The sequence below is a fragment of the Echeneis naucrates genome, chromosome 7 (genome assembly GCF_900963305.1).
Source record: "Echeneis naucrates chromosome 7, fEcheNa1.1, whole genome shotgun sequence".
Taxonomy (NCBI): Eukaryota; Metazoa; Chordata; class Actinopteri; order Carangiformes; family Echeneidae; genus Echeneis; species Echeneis naucrates.
The window spans coordinates 5,121,193-5,143,163 of record NC_042517.1 but is presented as its reverse complement, the minus strand read 5'-3'; the positions used below and the strand labels follow the sequence as shown (position 1 = coordinate 5,143,163).

The 21,971-nt window shown below is 45.6% G+C and overlaps 1 protein-coding gene across 1 annotated transcript in view; it reads left to right on the top strand.

Annotated features, from left to right (window-relative positions):
* Positions 1–21,971, top strand: part of camta1a (calmodulin binding transcription activator 1a) — a 114,171-nt gene that overhangs the window by 45,610 nt on the left and 46,590 nt on the right. Inside the window, exon 2 of the mRNA XM_029506279.1 lies at positions 14,853–14,924. Within this exon, the coding sequence (XP_029362139.1) occupies positions 14,853–14,924 (72 nt within the window). The remainder of the gene's footprint in view (positions 1–14,852; positions 14,925–21,971) is intronic.

The following is a 21,971-nucleotide window of genomic DNA, read 5'->3' as shown; positions in this document are numbered from 1 at the left end:
ATTTTACCCTCCAGAGTGGGCACAAATTGAAAAGACACATAGACAAATCTATGTATTGTGTTTACATCGGTCAGCTGAAAATTGAGTGGCATTTGAGTTTTGCATTAGTGTGGACACACTCTGGACTATGAAAGCCCCCCATCCCCTTCCCTCTGTTGTTCTTGGGCTTTGTGAAAAAATAAAAAATAAAAATTAATCCACCGTGAGAGAAAAGGAATTCTGTGGATGAGCAGACCATCCACACACACTGACAGACACACAAAAAGAAACAAACAAATTGCATGCTGCAGTAGCCGGGCGCCCACTGAGAGGCATTATGCTGCTGACAGTGCAACAGGATGGCACTGAGAGACCCCCCCAAACATCTCGCCCACATAATGAGATAGGGCAGGAGCACCAGGGCCTATTGAGGAGAGGAGAAGGGGGGGGGGGGGGGGGGTCTGTCGGCGGGAGGAAGATTTCCAACATGTCAGTCCTCATGTTGCCCAGAGAGGACGTGCTGGACCCCTCTGTCACCGAGTGTATCTGAAGGATGGCAGCTGCAGACTGAGGCCGACACACACAGCTCAACTGGTTCATATCTGGCAGGCAGAATGAATTTATCAGAAGGCAGAGACAGACAACACAGCCTAACCATGTTCATCAGATGGAAACGGAACTTTAATTAAGTCTGTATGTGCCTATAGTCTGTGTGTGTGTGTTGATAAGAGAGCATCTCTCAGCTTTCCCTGACTGATAACAACCTGTGGTAGACTTAAAGAAGACTTGAGACAGAGACTACTTTGCACAGATTTTTTTTTTTCCCATCTCCTCAAAGAGCCCCCTTTACAAACTCTGTAGCACTGCAATTCTCGCGCACTCTAAAAATGCAGTCGCAGCATTTTGCAGGCCTGACCGAAGCCCATTACTGTACAGAACAACTAGCGCTAGAGGCCTGTTTGTAGGTACAGTACAGACAGATGTATGGCCATCTTCATTCTCATCAAGTATCACTTAGGGATACACCTTGTTTTCAAAGTGCTAATGGGCTGCAGCAATTGCTTTCAAATTATGGTATCTTTAGAGCAACTTCTTGCTCTAGGAGGTGACCGTCTCCATTATTGTCGTCAGCAGCGAGAAAACTCTGGCTGCAGTGTTCATCTTCAGCCACGAAATCAGCAGTTGGGTAAATGTTAGTCTAGTCTCTTGACTAAAGACTAGACAATCTGTCTCCCTCCCTCTCTTTCTTTTTCTGTCGTTCTTTTCTCCGCTCTCTGTGTTGCTGACCTCTATATTTCGCTCCAGCGTCTGTGTCTGTGCTCCCCTTGGAAAAGCAAGGGGGTGGTGTGCACACAGAGATGTGGGGGACTCCAGCCCAATCTCATTTAGGCAGGGAGAGGGCAGAGAGCCACCAGGAACCTCCACTCGGTTACACCTGAGGGGCCCCTGCTATGGAAGGAGGATACGCAGCTTTGCATGCAAATCACTGCCAGGAGCCATCCGCCCGCCACTTTACACAGGGGCACAGAAACATTGGCGCCTGATTAACATGAAGGGTATCGAATCTGCTCTGCAAACACGTGTTAAAGACTGCGATTTTCTTTCTGTGCGTTGTATCCATCACATGTACTCTGGCGTCTGGGAACATAGTGATGACATTCCATGACATTTCATGCGATCCATGTGTCATAAAGCTGACATAAAGGTTGACATACAGCTTACTTGACGATGGATTGACTGTCATAAACATTGATGGCACTACATAACAAATGATGCAAAATTTTCACGGCACTGTTGTGACATTGAACAATGTCGTCTCTGCAATCGAATCCGGAGCTCATTTTCCAAGCACTGACCTAAATCTTAGTAATGTCACTTCGACAAACATGTTATGATTGAATGACTACGTGATTGTGCGCTATTTGTCATAAGAAGTCATTATGTGGCGTAAATATCATAATCAAACTGTTATTTGTGAAGCCGTTATCCGTGCATTGAGGTCTGAGGAAATCAACTTCTTTCAGTCTTCAGGATCCGGTTTTTGCTGCACAACTGCACATTGTATTACACTTTGGAAAGTCAATTACACAATTCTCTCCTTGCCTTCCAAAAGTAAATGTATTCTGTGGAGTAGGTTGTATGTTACAGCAGCTCATTTTCAGTTGCTTTTAATGATATATGTTTTTTTTTTTTGTTGTTTGTTTGTTTGGTTTTTTTTTTAATGTGCGGATCAGTAAGCACATGTCCACATCCACCATTGAGCAAAGACTTCATCCACAGCAGCCTCTGAAATAGCTGTGTATAAGCAACAAAGGCAACAGAAAATCAGACAGTTGTGCTCTCTTCTTAATGTTTTCTCAGGTGTGTTTGTGCACATACATGTGTATGTGTACCTACTGTGCAGGCCAGAAGCTCAGGGCAAACCAAGGAGATTGGTAGATTGGTCCACTCCTCATCTGTATGCACGGCCCTGCCTCTTGCAGAAGTCTTTTGTTTTTAATGATAACTGGTTCCATGCATTGTTTACTAAGATGACAGGTCTATTTTCCTCTGATTTATAGCACTGTGGCATTCAAGGAGATACTGTACTTATTACTTTAAATGCAGTATGCAAAAACAAGTCAAAGAGACGGGCAGAAGCAGTGGGGAGGGGAGGGGTGTGGACATAAATTAAGGGTCATTGTTCTCCTTCTGCTCCAGACCGAGCAGCTGTTTGTTGAGGTCTAGACAGAGTGCTGAGAGCTGCTCACCTTAGGAGGTCACCGCTGCTCTCTGCCCTGACTCACTTGGCTGCCAGGATTCTAGTGTGGAAGTGTTGGCATTGTCAGAGTACCCTGTCAGCTACATCTTTATATTTTGTTTTGTGTATTTGGGCAAGCGGCCGGGCTCCCTCCCTGGATCGTCGTACACAGACTCAGCAGGAAACTCCCTCTGGTGGTTGAACGCCGGTGTCACATACCACTCCAACTAACACAAAACATTCCCTTCCCCAGGACTGCTGGGCAGAAAACTGAAGAGACGAGAGCAGATTTATTTTTTTAAGAACAACCTGAGGTTTAAGGAGGTATGGGGAGGCATAAAGAGGAAGCTGGAGGATAGAAAAGGAGGTGGGCTGTCATTGTTTTGACGGATTTAGTTACAGTAGCACAGAGATCAATTATTCGGCTGAGGCATGCATGGTCGCAGGATTAATGGTGCGTGCAGCAGATAAATCAAGCGCTGGTCTCGAACTTCTGCAGGAGAGGGGAAACATTACAAGACAAACATAGAAATGTGTTTGACGCTACCATTTTGTATCCATCCTTTTCCATTAGTAACCTTGAAATTTCAGGAGAGGACGGGAACGCAGGCACATCTTGCCACAAATAACCATCCAGATTTTCGGATATAATGTCAAAAAATGAGCACATTATATCATCTTGAATGCCGATTTGGCTCCGAAGGACAGAAGTATCTCTCTGTCCTCAGTCTGTGGAAGGATATGAAAAAGGAGGGCTGTAGTTGCTGTAGAGAGATTGAAACGATGCTATATATTACAACCTCTGGAGGCCTGTCTCCAACTTACTAGCCCCCCCTCCACACACCCCGCACCACGTCTGTGTCTGTCTTTGTCTCTCCTCCTTACTCTCTCTCTCTCTCTCTTATTCTCACTTTGACTTTGCTCTGGGTCCTTTTACCCTTTCTGCTCGACTGTTACATTTCTCATCACACCCCCTTTGTAGATTCATACAGCATTTCTATCCATGTTCTTGTCTGTCTGGCTGTACTTGTATTTGTATGTGTGTGTGTGTGTGCGCGCATCTCTCTACCTGATTGAATTTGTTACATTCAGCCCTTTCCCTTTCTCCTCCGCACTTGTCTGTTTTGGTTGTCAGGTTGTACCTGTCTGGTACCTCAGCCCATGTATCTGTGCGCGCCTATAATTCCCTTCCTCTATTTGTCTGCCTTCTTTATCTGTTCGTCTCCTTTATCTGTCTGCTCCCTAGCTGCTAGCCGAAAACAGCCCTCATGGCCTTCCTTCTTCTACAGTTGAAATATCATACCCTGGTCAGGCTCCCATCTTGTAACACCAAGCTTTGCCCAGCGAGAATGTCAAATCATCTCAGCCTCAGTCCCATTTTTCTTTCTCCTTGTGTTTATTTCTATAGACCTCTCACCCTGTCTTTCTGTTGCTATTCCTCGTTTCTGTGTGCATCTCTTTCTCCTCCACACATGTTCGCTCTGTTTAATGCATTTTTCTCTGTCTGTCTCTCTCTCTCTCTCTCTCCTCTCAGCGGCAGAAGTGTTTCTTTGAAGCCAAAGCTAAGCTTCGCCTAGCATATTAGAGAATTTGCAATTAATGAAGAGTGGAGGAGTATGCAAGATTTTGACCGTGTCAAAGAAGCAACAGGACAGAGTGAGACGCTTCACATATGAGCGATCATGGAGGAGGGAACAAGGGAGGAAGGAGACGAAGGAAGACAGCAAGGCAGCGATGGTAGTGGTAGGAGGATCAAAGCAGAGGATGGTGGCAGAGTGCTGTCCCCTGCTGTGCGGCTCAGATAAAGACAGGTTAGCGCCACAGGTCTCCTCAGTGAGAGGGAGCCAGGCATGAGGCCAGGGGAGATGCATGAACAAGCCAGCTTACAAACATCTCATAATAACTCAGGCAGAAGAAGCCCTCTGAATTAAAGTGTCACTTTTCATTTGCTTTCCTTTCCCCCTTTTTGGCTCGCCAGCTGATTTTTTTATTTTTTTTTTTTTCCCTCCTCCCCTCTCTTTTTCTTTCGTACTCCCTTTCTCTTGTCTGCCTACCCCTCCCCCATTAAAAAAAAAAAAAACCACCCCCCTTCTTTCCTTCATCACAATCTGAACATAACATGGACTCCTTCAGTTGCCTTCCCCACTGTCTTCATCACAGGGCTGCCCGGGGGCTCTCAGGCTCCTCCATCTGCCTGCTGTGTGTCTGCAGCTCTCCCTGTCTTTCTTTGCTTGTCTCGCTGTCTGTTTGTGGCAATCCCCGTCTCTCCAAATCTTTCTTTTGTGTGTTTGGCTGCGTGTCTGTCTGCAGGGCTCTCTGTCTCCCCACACACAGACAGTCAGAAGTATGAGCATTAGGAAAGTTAAAGTTTGTTGACTATATGCTTGTTTAAAGTGGAAAACAGAGAGCTTAATATTCCACTAAGGAAATGCTGTCTTGGGTCAACACTTGTTGGTACCATGGCAGCAGAAAATGAGAAATAAAAGTTAGTTTGGCAGCATTTTTACAATATTGTAGTGCAGCCTGGTAATCTATCTATCTGACAGCCCCACAGCACAGTTTTCAGGGTATGCTGATGCCCTGTACTTGCTGATTGGCCCATCCACAGGGGTGCGTGTTAACAACTTCATGGCCAGGACTGCTATTATTTGAAACGCTGTTTTTTTTTTTTGTTGCTGGAGGTCTCAGCTCTGCACAGGAGATATGAGAAAGGAGGAAACGTATACAGTCCTGGGGAGATTGCTGCTTTTTCCCTAGTACCTACATGATCAATGTCATTACTCTCATTGCTCTCAATCCTGCTAATCCTGTCGCTGAGCCTGACTGCCCAAATTGGGTGTGCTGGGTGCTGCTGGGGCTAAGGAGGGTTGAGGGTTGGTAGAAAAGAAGTACACAGAAGCTGATGAAGGCTTCTGCCACACTATGAAGTGGAGGACCATCTTCGCCGCTACTATCAGTCTTTAATTGGGCACTGTGGGCCATAATGAAGAGATGTCAGAGTACGAAGGAGCAGAAAGAGAGATACAGAGCGATGCAGAAGGCCAGAGAGCTGGTTGAACCTTGTGCGCTCTAATGCAATGCGTATTGGCAGGTGTCGCTATGCCAAATTTCACGCTCCTGTGAGCGAATGTGTGCCCTGACGATTGCCACTTCCAAGTCTTCTCTTTCACTCCCTCTGCTTTAATGTGTAGTCAGTGATTGTGATGTGTAGGTGCTTTCACATGGCTGTAGGAATCTGGCCTGTTTCCCTGAGAGCTGGAGAGGCATGTCTGTGAGCTCCATGACAGACTAAATGTGCATAATAAGCACGAAACAGAGGCACGGTGACAGCTAAGGACGCACAGGAGCCCACCTCTTTCATCTGTCTTGTCCAGGTCGTATGTTGAGGAAGGATTTGATGCACGATCCTTTGCTTCTGTCAGTTAGTGGCCCTGTTGGACTTTTAGCGAGCGGTCTGAGATGACGGCAGTCACTTGGTCAGTAAAGTTAACGTGTGTGTCTGTGTTTATGCGTTGCGGTTACAGTCTGACATTGGAGCATCCCGCGGCAGAGACGGGAAAAGTTGCTGACCCCTGATGGACTGCCAGGCTTCTCATATGAACCTCTGTTGCTCCTCAAACCCTCGTCCTGCCCTTCCTCACCCCTCTTTCTTTCTCTCTCTTACCCATCCTTTGCTCTCCTCTCCCCCTCATCACCGTTCTCCCCCTCCACACCCTTTCTCGCCCCTCCTTCCTGTAGTCTGTGTTTGTGTTGGGAAGATTAAGCTGCTCTGACAAAGCTGTGTTTACAAATATGCAGGCAGAGAAACAGGCCAAGCGACGCTGAATAGGAATAGAATACAAATTGCTTTTTTATCTCTCTTAGGGCCAGGGCGAGAGAAAATGTGTTTGCGATTGTTGCTCCTCCGCCTGTGAAGGATAAAGCCTCAGTACTGGGTTTGGGCTCCCTGTTAGCATTCATTCTATCCTCTCCTCCCTCTGTCTCTCTCTCTGTGTCTCTCTGTCCTCCCACTCCCTTTCTTCCCCCCATGCTCTTTCTCCTCTTTGTCTGCTCCACACTCTCTGTCTCTTCCTCCCCGGCAGGAATATTTTTTTCATGCTGTTTCCTTGGTAATCATATCTCCTCTCCTCTCTTCCTCTCTTCTTTCCTCCCTAACTCTCACATGTCTCCCTGATGTGTGTTCCTCTCTGCTCTATATGTGCACTACTCCCTCTCCCCATCACCTCGTTCCCTCAATAATTTTCACCATTCCTCTCCTCCTTCATGTTTCCATACAAGCTGAATATCTCTCCCTGTCGTTCACTGCCTCTCACTCCATCCATCTATCCTTTTTTCTCTCCTCTGCTCAGTGGGACTTGTCATGATTTACAGTCTCTCTCAGCTCTTCCTTGCTCACACCGGAGATATTGGAAATTTGGAGTGCCTATAGATCATGGGAGGGGGAGAAGGCGTGAGCTTCTGCTAATCAGCCTTAACAGAACTGTGCAGCATTACAAATCTGAGCTCTCTCTTACAATTAGACATCATGTCTGCCTGGCATAACCCATGGCAGGGAGGCTGAGCCTGTGATGTCATTTTCAGCAGGTTTCCGCTGTGTGTGTGTGTGTGTGTGTGTGTGTGTGTGTTTTAGGGGGGAAACAGAGAGTTGGATGGTTTGCCTTCATTAATGCAAAGGACATGCTCCCCCTCTCCACACAGTGGCACTTTTATCCTTACCTCAGCTAACACGAGGGAAGGTTAATGGGCGGTTGTACAGACTCATACAATGCCATCTATGTTTATTAAGCAGCAGCAGTTTCACCGTGTGATAATTTTATTAATTAATTATTAAATTTCAAATACAGGACATGCCTTTAGGGTTGCATATGTACACAGCTTTTGAGGACAATGTCAGGGAAAAAAAAAAAAAAATCCAAAGGCAAGTTTTTATTTTTTTGGGTTCTGTGTTTTTCTCTAAGTGCTTGCCTACTACCAAGCATCTACCCTGTGAATTCCCTCTCAATCGGATGTACAAGTGATCACGTATCCATGTTGAGTCTCCACATCCCATCGGCACCTTTCCAGCTCAGGCATTCAGGTTGGTTGAGCGTGATGGAAAGACCAGGTAGAGGAAAGTCCTCTTTGACTCAGCTGTTTCCCACCCAATGGAAGTGGCGGCTGAAATCTGACCTCTGACATGGTGCCTTTAAACTGTGGCGCAGTATGATTGCCGTATCCATTACTCCATTTTTAATAGAATGAAGTGCCTGTCATACTTGACAGCTCCAGGGTCGTAATGCAAACAGATGCTCATTACTCTTTTTGCTGCAGGACATATTTTACATGTCTGTTCGCGACAGCCAATCTGGAGGTCAGCTCAAAGGTTAGCTGATAAGGAAGTGGCATCTTGAGATAATGACTGCTTTCCATTTGCTATTTTACCTCTTACACATACACTTAACATCCATTTGTAACCTGTCATCCATCACATTAGTATAATACGCTGATCTCCTCACATAGACATTTCACTAAAGCTTTTTTGGCTCTATCAAGATGCAGAGAGTTCAAACACAAATTTGCAAGTCAGCCTATTAGCATATCAGAAACAAAGACTTGACTTGAGCTCATTTAATCTGTGGTACATCTCCGATATGAGGCCACTTTCTCATATGTGAAGCTAAGTGAGTCAAGGGGAGGAGAAAGAGGAAGAAAACAAAAGCGGGAGTGAAACAGTGAAAAGAAAACATTTGCTGGCATGGCTGTGTCGGGCTTTTCTAATAGTGTGGGTACTTGACAGAAGCATTGCAAGGTTTACTGAGCTTTCCTTTGTTGACAGGCATCAATTCATTGGCTGCTGTGGTAGGCAGAGGTCAAGGCAAGGCCTCCGCGAGCTCTTTGCAAAGTATAAAAATACAGCCTGGTCTATTCACTGGCCCAGATGTCTCACCCCATTCTTTTTGTGTTAAGATTTTCAATATTCTTCTTAGGATTGCTTCAAGTGAATGGGTCGTTATGCAGTGCTACATTCAGGACACATGTAGCTACAGTTGGATAAATGATCGAGGCTTGTTGGCTGCATTAATATCCGATAAGCAGATTGATTTTAGATTTTATTTCCCCCAAGCCATATTAAAATGACGTTCCTTGTCCAACTATGATGATGATGAATTTTACATGGGGTCTCTCTCTGTCCCTATCCTGTTGAGAATTTTTATGCAGCTTATGTGTCACTGTAAGCCGCTGCACTTATGGTTCTGTGCACACTCTGCACACACATAGGTAAAGCTGTACTTCTCTTTCCATAGGCGTATGCACATTATTGTTATCTGCAGGTGTGACTTGGCATACTCTAAACATGCACGGCTGTGTTTGTGCTGAGCTGTGTTTGGTTTGGGTGTGTATGTGTTGCTGTATAGTGGCATGCTGTAGGCCCCGTGCCACCCTTCCATCCCATTAGCTGAGCCCAGCCTCTGCCTGTGTCTGCTTTGACCTTGGCCAGGGGGCTGGAGGAGAGGGAGAGTAATTCTAACCTTAAAAACCTGCTGATTAAAGCTAGTTTGGTGGAATTCGATTCTACTTAATGCCTTTGGCGGTGAGCCCAGCTGGCTAGCATTAGCATCGCCAGACACCGTGTCTTCAGTCAGGGAGACAGACGTGCATGGGCATGTGCATGAGCTTCCTCTGGCAGATATAAAAGTGCAGCTGTAAACCTTAAATTCCCTTGTCTATCTCTCTGTCTCTCTTTTCTTGCTCTATTCCGTCTGTCTTCTATCGCACTCTCATTTGTATACTTCTTATACGCAGCTTTATCACCAAAGTTTTCCTCCCTAAAATGTCTGTCCTTTCTTTTGTCTCAAATTTGTTCTGGTCTTCTTCGGCTTGAGGAATGAGGCCAGAGACAGTCGGGGCTTTCAGTGTGGCAAGTGGTCAGAAGGTTCTCGCTAACTGCCTCAGCTCTGTTATTGTTTTCCTCTTGAACTTGATGTATAGCTGTGTTTACGCGTCCAGCGTGGCTAATTAATTCTCCTCTTCGGGGCCTGTTTATCAACTCTTTGTGTTTATTTTACAATGAGTATGCTATTTTTAGAGTCGATCATTTCCATAACACATGCATTTTTCCACAGCATCATTTGTTTTGCTTTGTTGCGGAATTTAGGTTTGTTTCTTTCTTTTTCCTTCAACTCGGGCGCAGCCTGCCAATTCATTTTGTAGCCCGCTCAGTTTTGACTGATTTAGAGGCTACAGCTGGTCCAACAGAGAGGACCGGGGAGATAAATCTAAGCCTCGTTTGATTTATTATGTATAATGCCTCATCAACCGTTGCTTAAGTCTTCAGATGCATTGAAGAATTATACTGCTACAACTTTACAAGTACTGACTTATTTAAGGGCGTATCACGAAGGAGAGGAATCGTAATAGAAAAAGCAGTAGCTGAGATAAAAGGCACAGTCATTGTGCCAGTAACATACAGGAGATGTGTATTTCTCTCTTGAATTCAAAATGCAAAAGAGATACTGTATATTATGGGAATTCTGGGCATGATGCCACCCTAACAGACACTACAGATAATTTGATTCCCGCTGAACGATTGGGAGAGAGCAAAGCTGAGCAGCTGACTGTAAAGACAGCAGGTGAAATGCAGAGCATTACGGTATCAGTTGAAAATGAGCTCATCCTCCAAACTGGAAGTGGCACTTTTCAGCCGCAAGTCATCTAATCACGTCTATATAGAGCCAGAAATCGTTGGCTGATCAATACTCATCATGGATGCTGTCAATGGGTGGGGTAGCTTGAATCTTGCATGGTCCATGAATCTCTATTGAGTATGGATTTTTGCGTTCCCTCCACGGATGGGGTTTGATAGTACTGCCTGATTGGCTGCTACGTGCGCTCTATGTTTGCTGCTGTGCCCAAGGCTGAGGCACCTGCCCCAGGCATCCATGTGAATAGACATAAACAAAGATGCACACAAACAGAAGTACACACGCACAAAATGATACATTCCTCCTAATGAAGCAGTGACTTTACCAGGTGGATGTCCATGTCAACAAATGTATAATAGTGTGTGTAGCAAGTCACTGAATACTGCCGGACTTGAGATACTTCATATGCTGTAGCTGCAAATTATTCACATCCAGAGTGATGATGTGTGTGAACAAGTGTTAGCTAAGAGAGTAATCGAGGACAGACAAGTCAGCGGGAAAACTATCCTTGAAAGAGTTGGCCGTCCGTGATTGATGGGGAGAGAAGAGAGTGCAAATTTAAAAAGTCAGATTTCAACAAAATGCCAAGCATGTTGCTCATGGATGCGCCCATTTCTGGGTTTGATACTGTGAGTGAGTGTGCATGTGTGCGCTTCCACCGTCCACCAGATAGATAGCCTATAAAAGTAAGATGTTTGCATCACTGCAGGAAAACAGCAAATTGCCAACATAAATAAGGTGCCACGCTCTGATTAGGACTGTCTTCACACATTATTATGGTGTAATGAGAGTCTCCTCTCTCTCAGTCTCACTATAACTGTGTTTGCTTGTCGGTGTTGTCCACACAGACTTTGCATTTTACTAGCACATCCCGTGCTGTGCCTGACACCTGTCAGCCTTGATGGATGAATGTAAGTGAGGTGTCGCCAGGGCAACAGGCAGGCCACGGGCAGCGGTAGCCTCCAGAGGCAGGACAGGTAACCACTGGTGGCCCTGCCTTTATATCTGAAGGCTTTATTCAGGCCGAACTGTTTATCACTTGGATGTCTGGCCTGCTTGCCCTCCGTGAACCACGATCCTGCTCAACCCGGGCCCGGTTAAGCAACCCAAGAGGGGTGGGGGGGGGCGGGTGGTTTGGGGCAGACAATAACACCATCTCATTGGGCCATGCCAATGTTTCATCGCCTTGGCCACTTGCTTGAGTGACACCTCCAAATGAATTTGCTGCATTAGTGTCTGACTTTGGAGGACACACGTCGCTGTAACTCTTTATTCCTGCTGTCCGCGGTGACAGCACATGAATACATTATGGACACCCTGCTTGTGAATACTTCTATTAACTGTTGTGTATCATTCTTCCATTGTGTCTCAAACACAACCCCCTCCCCGTCCTAACACAACAGTGTGCCGATAGCACATTAACACGTGTTAATGTGTGTGTACCTGTACCTGCATGTTTGCTTAACAGTGTTTGTGTCAGTGCGGAAAGCGCTCTTCAAAATTACACATTCGGAAACTCCACTTTTTATGAGAGGATGTGTGTGTATGTGTGTATAATTATGGTTTAATTGCTTTCCCTGTGATGCGCTGTCATCTGTCACAGCCCAAAGACAGCAAATAATGGTTGTGCTGCCATCACTTTGTCACCCAGACGCTCAGCATGCAGAGAGCAGCAGAAACACCAGTAACTGATATGCGTCTTGAATTACTGATAAGCGCTCAAGTATGATGAGCTTTGTGTATGTGGGCGTGCTTGCGCTCTCAAAAATATCTTGGCCTGCCTTTCAACGGTGGTCCTTTGTGATTGTCTGTGTAAGTGTGCATAACGATGTGCGCAGCAGCATGTGTGTACGCCTGCATTTATGAGCCAGTGTAGCTCTGTGTTTATTTTCCGATTCTGCAGGTGTATATTTGTGCGTGTCTGCATGAGACTGGGTTAGTGGGAGTGCTATGCGATGTGTTTGAAGCCTACTGTATATTGGCACGGACAGGTGCAACAGTTGTGTTATGCTTTAAGCTGCTTGTTTGTCTGGCACACTGCTTTGTGTGGTTGAGAAATGGAGTAAACAGAGGGAGAGGAAAGCAGCCTGGGGGCTAATTTATTCACTCCCCAGTCGCCTTAGTCACAGAGGCCTGTTGCACCAGCCCACCTGTCAATCGCGAGAGGCATGCCATAGCCTCATCCAAGTGCATGCAGCCACACCACAGCCCACTGTCAGTTGGCCAACTGGCTTTAGGCTAGTGCAGTATTAAACATGATATATCAATAAACTCTCCGTAATCAGAATTAACAAGACAGCAAGGTTTTTATTTTCCTTCTCTCTTTTTTTATTATTTGGATTTTTTTTGTGCAAGCTGCTTTAAAAAAAAGTCTGTTTGGTGTTCACATTCAAAGTCAAATATTGAACAGACTGAATACCAGCATTTCTGCTTGTAAGCACCTTTCGCACAAGTGTTGTAACACATGACTGTAATGAAATGCATAGTTTAGTGCCTTATAGGCCGACGCGACGGATTGCATCATGACCGTATAATCCCTGAAAAGAGCACAAAATAATGTTCATGACATAAATACTCACAAAACTGTACAGCAGAAATGTGCAAGCTAGCGGTTGTAGTCAACTGTAGTAATGTGATGTTCAATGCACTGTGGGAGTGGAAGGAAATGTCTGTCTGTTGCCAGCGTGGAGTAATGGATAACAGAGCTATGGGAGTGGGAGGAGGCGCACGTCCTATTTCAGACAGCTGTAATGGATGAGCATACAGCAGAAAATAAGAGAAGGAAGTCTGCATGCCTTCACTATCTCAAACTCTCACGGGCAGAGTTCGGTAGTATTGAAATCAGTCCACAATAGATGAGATTGGAACAATGGAACACCTGGAGAAGTGGTCGAGGCTGATGTGACTTTTGTTGCTTGTGAATCGGTCATAGGAACTCTGTGTCTGCATGTGAATGTGTTGGGTCGCGCACACAGCCACATTCTGGTGTTTGTTCATTCATGTGATGTTTGACTTTTTTTTTTTTTTTTTTAAGCTACGTAATGCGTCTCTTGCTATGCGCCCAAGAATGTACTTTGCTGTGCTATTCTAGTGTAATTAATTAGACAGTTTGTGTTCATGCAGACTGGCTTCTTCTGCAGAGCCTGCTCTTTTTTTAACCAGCTTTTACTTAAAGTAGATGAGCACTTAAGGTAACATACTTCAAGGAGCCTGTCTATCACATGGTCCTCCAAGCAATGGAACCCAACACCCCTGTGCCTGACCCACCCTTTCCCCGTCCCCTTCCTTCGCTCCTGCCCCCTTACCCATCACCCTCACTTTTCTTTTACTTCTACACTGCCCAAGGAACCCAGCCTTAACTTATTGAACACAGCTCCTGAATACTGATGCTGTGTCGTTTTGTGTGTGCGCGCGTGCATGCATGTGTTTGTATCTGTGTGTGTGTGTGTGTGTGTGTATCTGCATGTGTGTTCAGAGTTTATGTATCACACCAGCTGTGTTTTCTTCAGATTTCTAAACAGTTATGCCAAAGTGAAAGCAGAGTGAAGCTCAACCCTCTTGACCAGCTTGTTTGATTTATTCCTGTAAAAGCCAAGTTTCATGACTTAAGAGCATTTTCTTTTTCAGAACATTTCCCAGCTGGTGAAAAGGGATGGGTGGGTGTAAGAGTGTTGTTGGCTCTTGTTGTTTTGTTTAAACAAGCAAAAGCAGGCTAGCCATCCCCCTGGGTGACCTGGGAGCCAGGGCTGTGGATCTTCCAGAGAAGGATTGGGGGAGGAGGGAGCATGTGAGGAGGATAGGTTCTGCCTTAAGTAGGGTCCTCCCTGCACCTTTCTCTGCTGATTTTTTTTATTTATTTTTTTTTTTTTTCCTCTGCTGCCGACAGGTGAAAAATGTCTCCTGGCCCCTTTGCCAGATACCAGGAGGCGTTATCAGTCCTGCCTAGCTCTCTCCACGGTAACAAGCCCCCAGGCACAGTATTATCTGTTTACGATAAGGATATTAATAACATTGTGCTCTAGTTATGTGCTGGGGTGTCCTGTGTGGTGCGAGCGGCAGGGGGTGGGGGGTCTGGTAGAGTACGGATCACCTGAATCGTTAGGGTCTGTTAGGGGCTCTCTCCAGACAGGACAGGGGGAAAGTGGGAGAGAGAAAGGAGGATTTCATATGGTCATACTGAAACAGTGCTGAGCTGTTCACTGGTTAACCTCACCCACTCTGCCCCCTCCCCCCCCCAGGTCACCATCTCTGTGTCAGGAAACAACAGTCTGACCATCTGCCAGCAGGTTCATGTGGAAGTTATCATAAGGAGGGATGAGGGCAGAGGTTCCAAGGTCACAGCTGTCATGGTCAATAGAGAGGGCAGCCTACTGTCTGTACTGAACTGTAGAGTAATGCTCCTTCTTCCTGTCCCCTTTTCTCTCTTTCTCTACTATCTCACTTCCTTCCAGTGTCTGTATGGCTGCTACGTCCACTCCTCCATCATCCCCACCTTCCACCGTAGGTGCTACTGGCTGCTCCAGGTAAGAGCTCCTTTCTTTCCTCCTCTACAGTGCACCAGACTCCCCTCCAACTCCCCCAGCCTATCCAAAAGAACTTGAATGAGTTGCATGATATCAGTTTCCATTTAACCAAAGCATTTTCCTTTGACAGCCGGCAGGCAGACATCAACCTATCCCCTCCCCTCCCTAACCACCTCCTCCTGCCACCTCTCTTTCTTTCTACTCTTTTCTCTCCGCAGCCTCCATTTCCCTTATCTTTCTCAGTCATTCACTTTTCTGATGGCATAGCCCATACACGCCGTCCAGCAAGAGGACGGTATCTCAGTCCGCTAAAAGCTTTGCCATCTCCCCTGTCTAACAGCTGCAGTGATGGGCAGTAAAAGCATGATGGAAGAGGTTCCCCGTACAGTATATTGCGCTTACAGTGGGTCATCAAGTCCGCATGCTGAGAGTGGTTGTAAATAGTAGTCCTTTGATCACCTCCCCAATACATCTCATCATTCTCGTTTAGCGTGGCTGCCATTATTGTTGGAAGGTGCCTGATATGTCCAACCATTCATACTCACATTTTTAAGGGAGCATAAAGCACACAGGGAACAGGTGTGTGTGGAGCTGCTGCCATTGTTGTCTGTCTACCTGTCTGTCAGTCTATAAAATAGATGAAGAAAAAATATATTTTGGATACTGTGCTGCAAGTTCAGTTTCTCTGTGTTGTATTTTCTGAACAGGAGATTTGTCGATTCACAAAATCTCTATAGTGCTGAATAGACCCACAAGACAAATCCATTTGTAGTCTAACCAACCACCACATTGCAACGTCTGTTAGCACAAGAGAAGAGCAGACCGGTAGGGAAAAGACAAAAGAGGAAAAACTGGCCTCAACAATGCTTAAATACTAATCAAAATAATTAGAGTGTTCCCACAGCAAACAAAAGCTTTCAAACAACAATTGTTTATTTCACGCTTGCTCTCTGTTGGCACTGTGTGTGTCACAGGCAGTAATGACAACACCAGCAGACTAAAAGCATGTCTCCTCCTGTCTCCTCTGAGCTCAATCAGCCAAGCCACTCAGGTTATTTTCACTTAAATATATTTTCCAAATGATTAGAGGCATGGCACATTAACAGAATTCCTAAGCAATGAGGGCAAGCAAAACAATGAAATAATTGTTTATAGAATATATCAATCTGATTCTGGAAATAACACAAGACACAGAAGCTGTTGTGTTTGCTAAGGATTGATATAGTCCCTGGTTTGCTCCCCTTTGCAAACTGTCAGTGCTAATTTTCTGGAGTCATTGTGCGGCGCCATTAGTTCAAATGTGCCTGGAGTGGGGGGGGTGGTGGTGGTGGTGGTGGTGGTGGGGGGGGGTAGTATGTGGGTTGTTAACCCTGTTAAGATTATGACCATAAAGTGGGCTAACTTTTGTCACAGACTTGATTACCAAAATAATCGTATGGCATATTCAATTGCAGCTCTCCTGTCATCATTTATGCAAGACTCAAGACATTTATATATTGGTTTTAATCTCTGCACCGCTTCTCAATATAAACACCCACAGTTAAATGTATACATTGAAATAGTTAACGGTAGCTGTAGTTATTCCATCTGTCAGGAAATTAGCTCCGCAAAATCCTAACAGTTTCCAGCTGGAATTAATATGAGTCAGATCAAGTGGGAGTCAACTAAAGTTATAGTACGTCTCAAGAAATGAGAAGGGGTTTCTTCAGAACCAGTGGTGAGAGGGAGAAATTTTTCAGTGAGTGACAACTATTTTACCATACACTTTGGGCCTGTGGGTATTGTTTTAAGAAAGACTTTAAAAAATGTGACTTTATCCTTGAAGTTGAATTCAGGCCAAAAGGAGCACGGCTGGTGGATGAAACATAGCCAGAGTTCTCAGGAGAGCCAAGCCACACACACACACACACACGATAACATAAAGACACATGCTGACATTCAGAAACATGTGTACACACCGCCCAGAGAATAGCACAGTTGGGTCGGACTGGGTCACTTCCTTTTTAAAATCATAGCACAGCCTTCATCTTAAACCTTTCTAAACCTCCCCCTCTAGGTCTCTGTCGGTTTTAGGATTCATGCCCATAAACACTGATCAAACTTTGAGAAGTTTAGTGACTCAACTTTCCACTCCTGTTGCTGCAGACCATCAGCTAAGAACAGCCGGTTACTGAGTCCTTGGCCCTCACCTCTCTTCCTCTCACTCTACTCAGGATATCCCCTTTGCATGACTCACAGGCCCTGGTGTGCAGCTAATACATCCACTCATTCAAAAAAAAAAACCTTCTGCTGCCAAAAAAAAAAAAAAAAATGTTTACAACCAAGTATTTTCTTTGGCAATGAACATTCCTGAGCCCCGAGATTTACATCTCTTTTCAGGCTGTTTATTGCAGACCATCTGTGGTGACAGGAAACCACAATCACGATGACACTGGAGGTAAAAGATTACACCACTTCTGCCCGTACTGCACCAGATGCAGATAGACCTTCACTACTTCTGTCCCTTCAAACCAGTCAGTCAGTTATTGTAGCAGTCTCTCTCCCGTTCTCTCCCTCTCGCTCTCTCTTCCCACCTTTTTCCAGTCTCTGAACCCTCTGTCCCTGACTCCCTGTGTACCGTTTGCTGTGTCCATATGAGATTTGCAGGCAGTAGTCTGTCAACAGCAGAGCAGCAAGGAGACTGGAGCTCCCAGAGCGGCAACAGGGAAAGGTCACCAGTGAGTGAAAAATGTAAATATTCAGCCATCCAGCGGCCACAGTCACGGAGAGACAGGGATGAAAATAACTCCTATTACACAGCACTGACAGGGAGGGAACATAGAGGACGGAGATGGTAGAGGGGTAGAGACAGACTGTGAATGAGAGAGAGAGAGAGAAAGCATGCGATGGACACAACTTTTAAAAAGTTAGGCTAAAAAAAAAAAAGTGAAAGCAGAGCTGGAAAGAAAGATAGATTTAAAGGTTTGAAGAAAAAAAAACACAGCAGAATAGGTAGGAAGAGGTGTGTGTGTGTGTGTGTTTTGGATGTGTGTGACACTGCAAGGAAAGCAAGAAGTGAGAAAGAAAGACAGATTGGGGTTGGTGAAAGGTATTTTAGGGAAAGGGTGGGGTGGTTAGCCTGTGGGTGTGTGCCTCTTTATCCACTCTTTATCCACTCTTTATTGAGTCAAAGCCTGGGTAATGAGACAGGGGACAGGAATGAAGACCTGTGAGGGGGGTCCTCTCTCACTCCATTCATTTTCCTTTGTTCTTTTCACCTCTCACTCTCAATCTGCTCCTCCCCGCCACACTACCTCCACCTCTCTATGGCATTAGACCGCTTTAAAATGTCTGGCCCATCCCCGCAAATGGCTGAGACTGAAGAAAAGTACCACCGCAGTTATCTGGGGTTGCAAACAATGAATCCAAATTGCTGCTGAGACAGAGAGCTGCCCAGAGCAGACTGTGTGGTTTGTCACTCAAAAAAAAAAAAAAAAAAGGCCCCAATTCAGAATATCCAGGAAAAAAATGAGGAGGGCCTAGTATGATATATTAATATTCACAGTCCCCAAGCCATCACAAACATCTTAACTTCATGTATCTCCCCTCTGCATAACATAAATTACATCTGGAGTTTGCAAACCTCATACATAGAGGCTTACCTGTATGACTTATGTAGGTACTAGGCACAGTCTTTCCAGCCACAAGCTACCACATCACGCAGATAGACGAAGGATCTCGTCGGTCCTGGTGGCACTGATTGATTCTATCTCTTCGTGTCCCCTTCTCTTGTTTAGTGCTAATCGAATGTAATTCCCCGCTTGCGCCTCTCCATCAAATCAGACAGTGGAGTTTGTGCTGGCCGGCGGTGTCACAGAGGTGGGGATAATTATGATATTAATACGGAGGGGGTCTGAGGGGAAACTTCATTTGTCCCACTGCCTGCCACGAAACACAGAGAGGGGTCAATAGCTTCTCCCGCTTTTCCTACTTTAAAGGGCGAGAGAGAGGGATGAGATAATGAAATGACTGGTAAGGCAGGAGGGAATGCTGACGACCTTGTTTCTTCACAGCTATCACTTTCTCCCTCTTACCTTCCTCAGCCTGGGCCACCGTGCGACAGTCTCTGTCTCACATGAATACATTATTAATATCACCATTCACTGCAGTTACATTTTTCTTATAACATTAGTCCTTCAGAGTATAATGACTTTGGAACCGCTTGAATTAGGGTTATATAGGAAAATGAGTAGTAACTGTTGTCGCTGTGATCATTCCAGTGCTATTAAACAGTATTTCAGCAATTTTATGGAATATAATGGAATTTATGGAATAATTCAAATGTAACTTAATTGGAAAGGCAGAGTGATAACTCTTCGATTAAAAAGAAATCTGTTCATGCTGCTGAAAACCTACTTTTCCCACTAACCTTTTCTAAATGTTCAAATTTCTTTGGACGGCTGTGTTGACGTATCAAACACCACCCAGTAGCTTTGAACTCCCATGCTATTCACCTCTCATAGCAAGCTCACCAATCTCCAAAGATCAATACATCTGACCAATGCTGTCAGCCGCTCATGTGAAGGGCCCAACACATGTACTCATCATGACTCACTCCTCAGGAAGACCTCCTCTCCTCTCCCTCTCTCTCTCCCTTTCTCCCTCTAGCTAATTGAATGGGAAAAGTTGAGTAGCTCCTTTTGCTGTAGTGATCCGTCACAGGTCTGTGTGCAAGCAGAATACAGTAGCTACAGACCCAGACTGGACATGCCTGCAGGCAAAAGGCAGACAGATGGATTCTTTATATCTACCATAGTCTTCTATTCATTCGGATCAGTTTAGTTGCCTCTGTGTTGCAAGCAGGGAGACAGGTGCCGGATTCAGAGTGGCTCAGGTGATGTGTGATGACGGAGCAGAGCTGTCAGGTCCAGATTCACATCAGATACGTCCAGACTATGTAAGGCTACATAATGAATATTTCACTGAGATAAATCATGGATGAGTCTCGGCACTGTTCTGTTGATTTCACTGCGAGGGTAGAGAGGCAGGAAAACCTGGTGAGGCTTTGACTGGCTGTCTACAACCTGAGGGCAAACGGAGGCAGTAGAAATATAATTGCCTTTAGCTATGCAGGCTGTTGTTTGTATCAAATGGAAATGCACCTCAGCGGAGTCTGAGATCAGATTTGTAGCACATGAATTTGACTCTGTAACACCTGACATTACTGTTCAACTTGAAAATCTCAACGCTGGACTGGCTGGAGAATGGGTGACAGTATATGCATTGACGAGCACGTCTGAATGTCTGCTAGTGTGTGCAGCTGGTTGTCGTTGTGTACAGGTGCGTAAACGTGCCGTTCTGTTTCTGTGCTATGGCGGGAGACCACGGTGCTCTCGGCAGCATGCTGCTGCTGGCAGGCCCCCGCTCTCTCTGCCATGAGGAGAACAGCTGCTTCACGAGCATGTTGGGGTGTGAGCCATGTCCCTGTGGCTCCCCTCATCTCCTTCACATCTCCTCCGTGCACACAGTCACACAGACAGTGCATCTGCTATTAAGCCTCTCCATTCTCCCTTCTCCTAAACATTCCCATATGTCTCTCCGCCTTCTATCACTTCTCTTAGACTTAGTTCGAACTTGGTCTGTGCCAAAGACAGTGACACTGGGGCTCCTGACCTCTAAACAAATTGAAAGTTACTCTTGTGCTTAATTAATGGCCCTTGCTGGGGCGCTCTCGCCCCATACAATGAAAGAGAGAGAAGTCAACCTAAACCCCCGGAGACACACAGAGCCTCCTCTCCTTCTGGCACACTGATCTGCTCCTCAATGCTTGCGACCTTTTCTCCAGGCCCGTCGCCTAGCCCACCAGCACGGCCAATTATCACAAATCCCCTGCCGCATTTGTCTTGCCATTTTCACTCTGCGGCCAAAAAGCCGTGCGTGGACATAGACTCCTGCAGCCTCCTAACCGGCCTGAACCCAAATGGAGAAACAGAGGCCCACAACAGGTATGTGGTGCTTAAATAATTCAGCTATCCTGAAAGGTTAAGGCTCTGCCAGTACGACAAATTGACATTCATCGTGCTCCGGAGTCAGGCGCCCCACTTTCAGAACCAGCAGCTATCGATATGTTTACTTTTTTAGTGGCTTCCAAGATTGTTATTGACACCAATATTTTTTTTTTTTTTACATGTTACTCTACTCTTCCTGCTATCTTTCCTCTGGTCAAATAAAAGGTAATGCTAAGCAAATATTGTGTATTTAAATAGTGTACAGTACAAGCCTGTTGAGGAGTATTGCAAAAAGCCATGATCTTGATTTGATTTCACCCTCTTTGTTGTACTGGATGAGCTTTTGTTTTTTTTTTTCCAGCAGCATTTTGCTGCATCTCCCGTATTAGATAATAAGAGAGTCTCCTTGTGTACAGTGTCAGCAGCCAGACTCATTTGTATTTGCTTTGTGTCTTAGAAAGTGGAGGATATCAGTGGCTTCAGACTATGTCTGTGCTATGCTGTGCCATTCTCCACGTCTCCGCTCATGTTGAGGCACGGTTCTGCCTGTGTCGCTATGCAGGCTCAGGCGTGATGGCAGAAGAGTGCACACATCTCCCAGCTTCCCAGAGAACACTGGTCACAGCTAATGACCAGAACTGTCCGATTTGTCCTGCCCTGATTACTCCTCTGAGCCCCAATTAGCCGTGGATGAGGGCTGACATCCCGACACGATCACTTGGACGTGTCATAGAGGGAAAGATGAGACAGGGCGGGAAAGGATAGAGGTGAGAGAGGAAAGACAGGAAGAGTATGCGCTCTACACAGAGAGGATGGGAGCAAAGGGGAATGAGTATGAAAGCCCCAGTAATATAAGGCCAGAGTCATTCGCTCTGCATTCATTCAGATATTGATCTCAATTCCCCTTTAACCAGCTACCACTCATCAACATACAACACAACAGCTCTGATTGCAGTTTCTATAATTGGCAATTTTCGTTGTGAAAATCTGTCTATCTGAGGGTGTTAGCTGCATCTGGTCTGAGACGGGCTTGATTTCTCTGTGGGTTGGGGATGAAAAG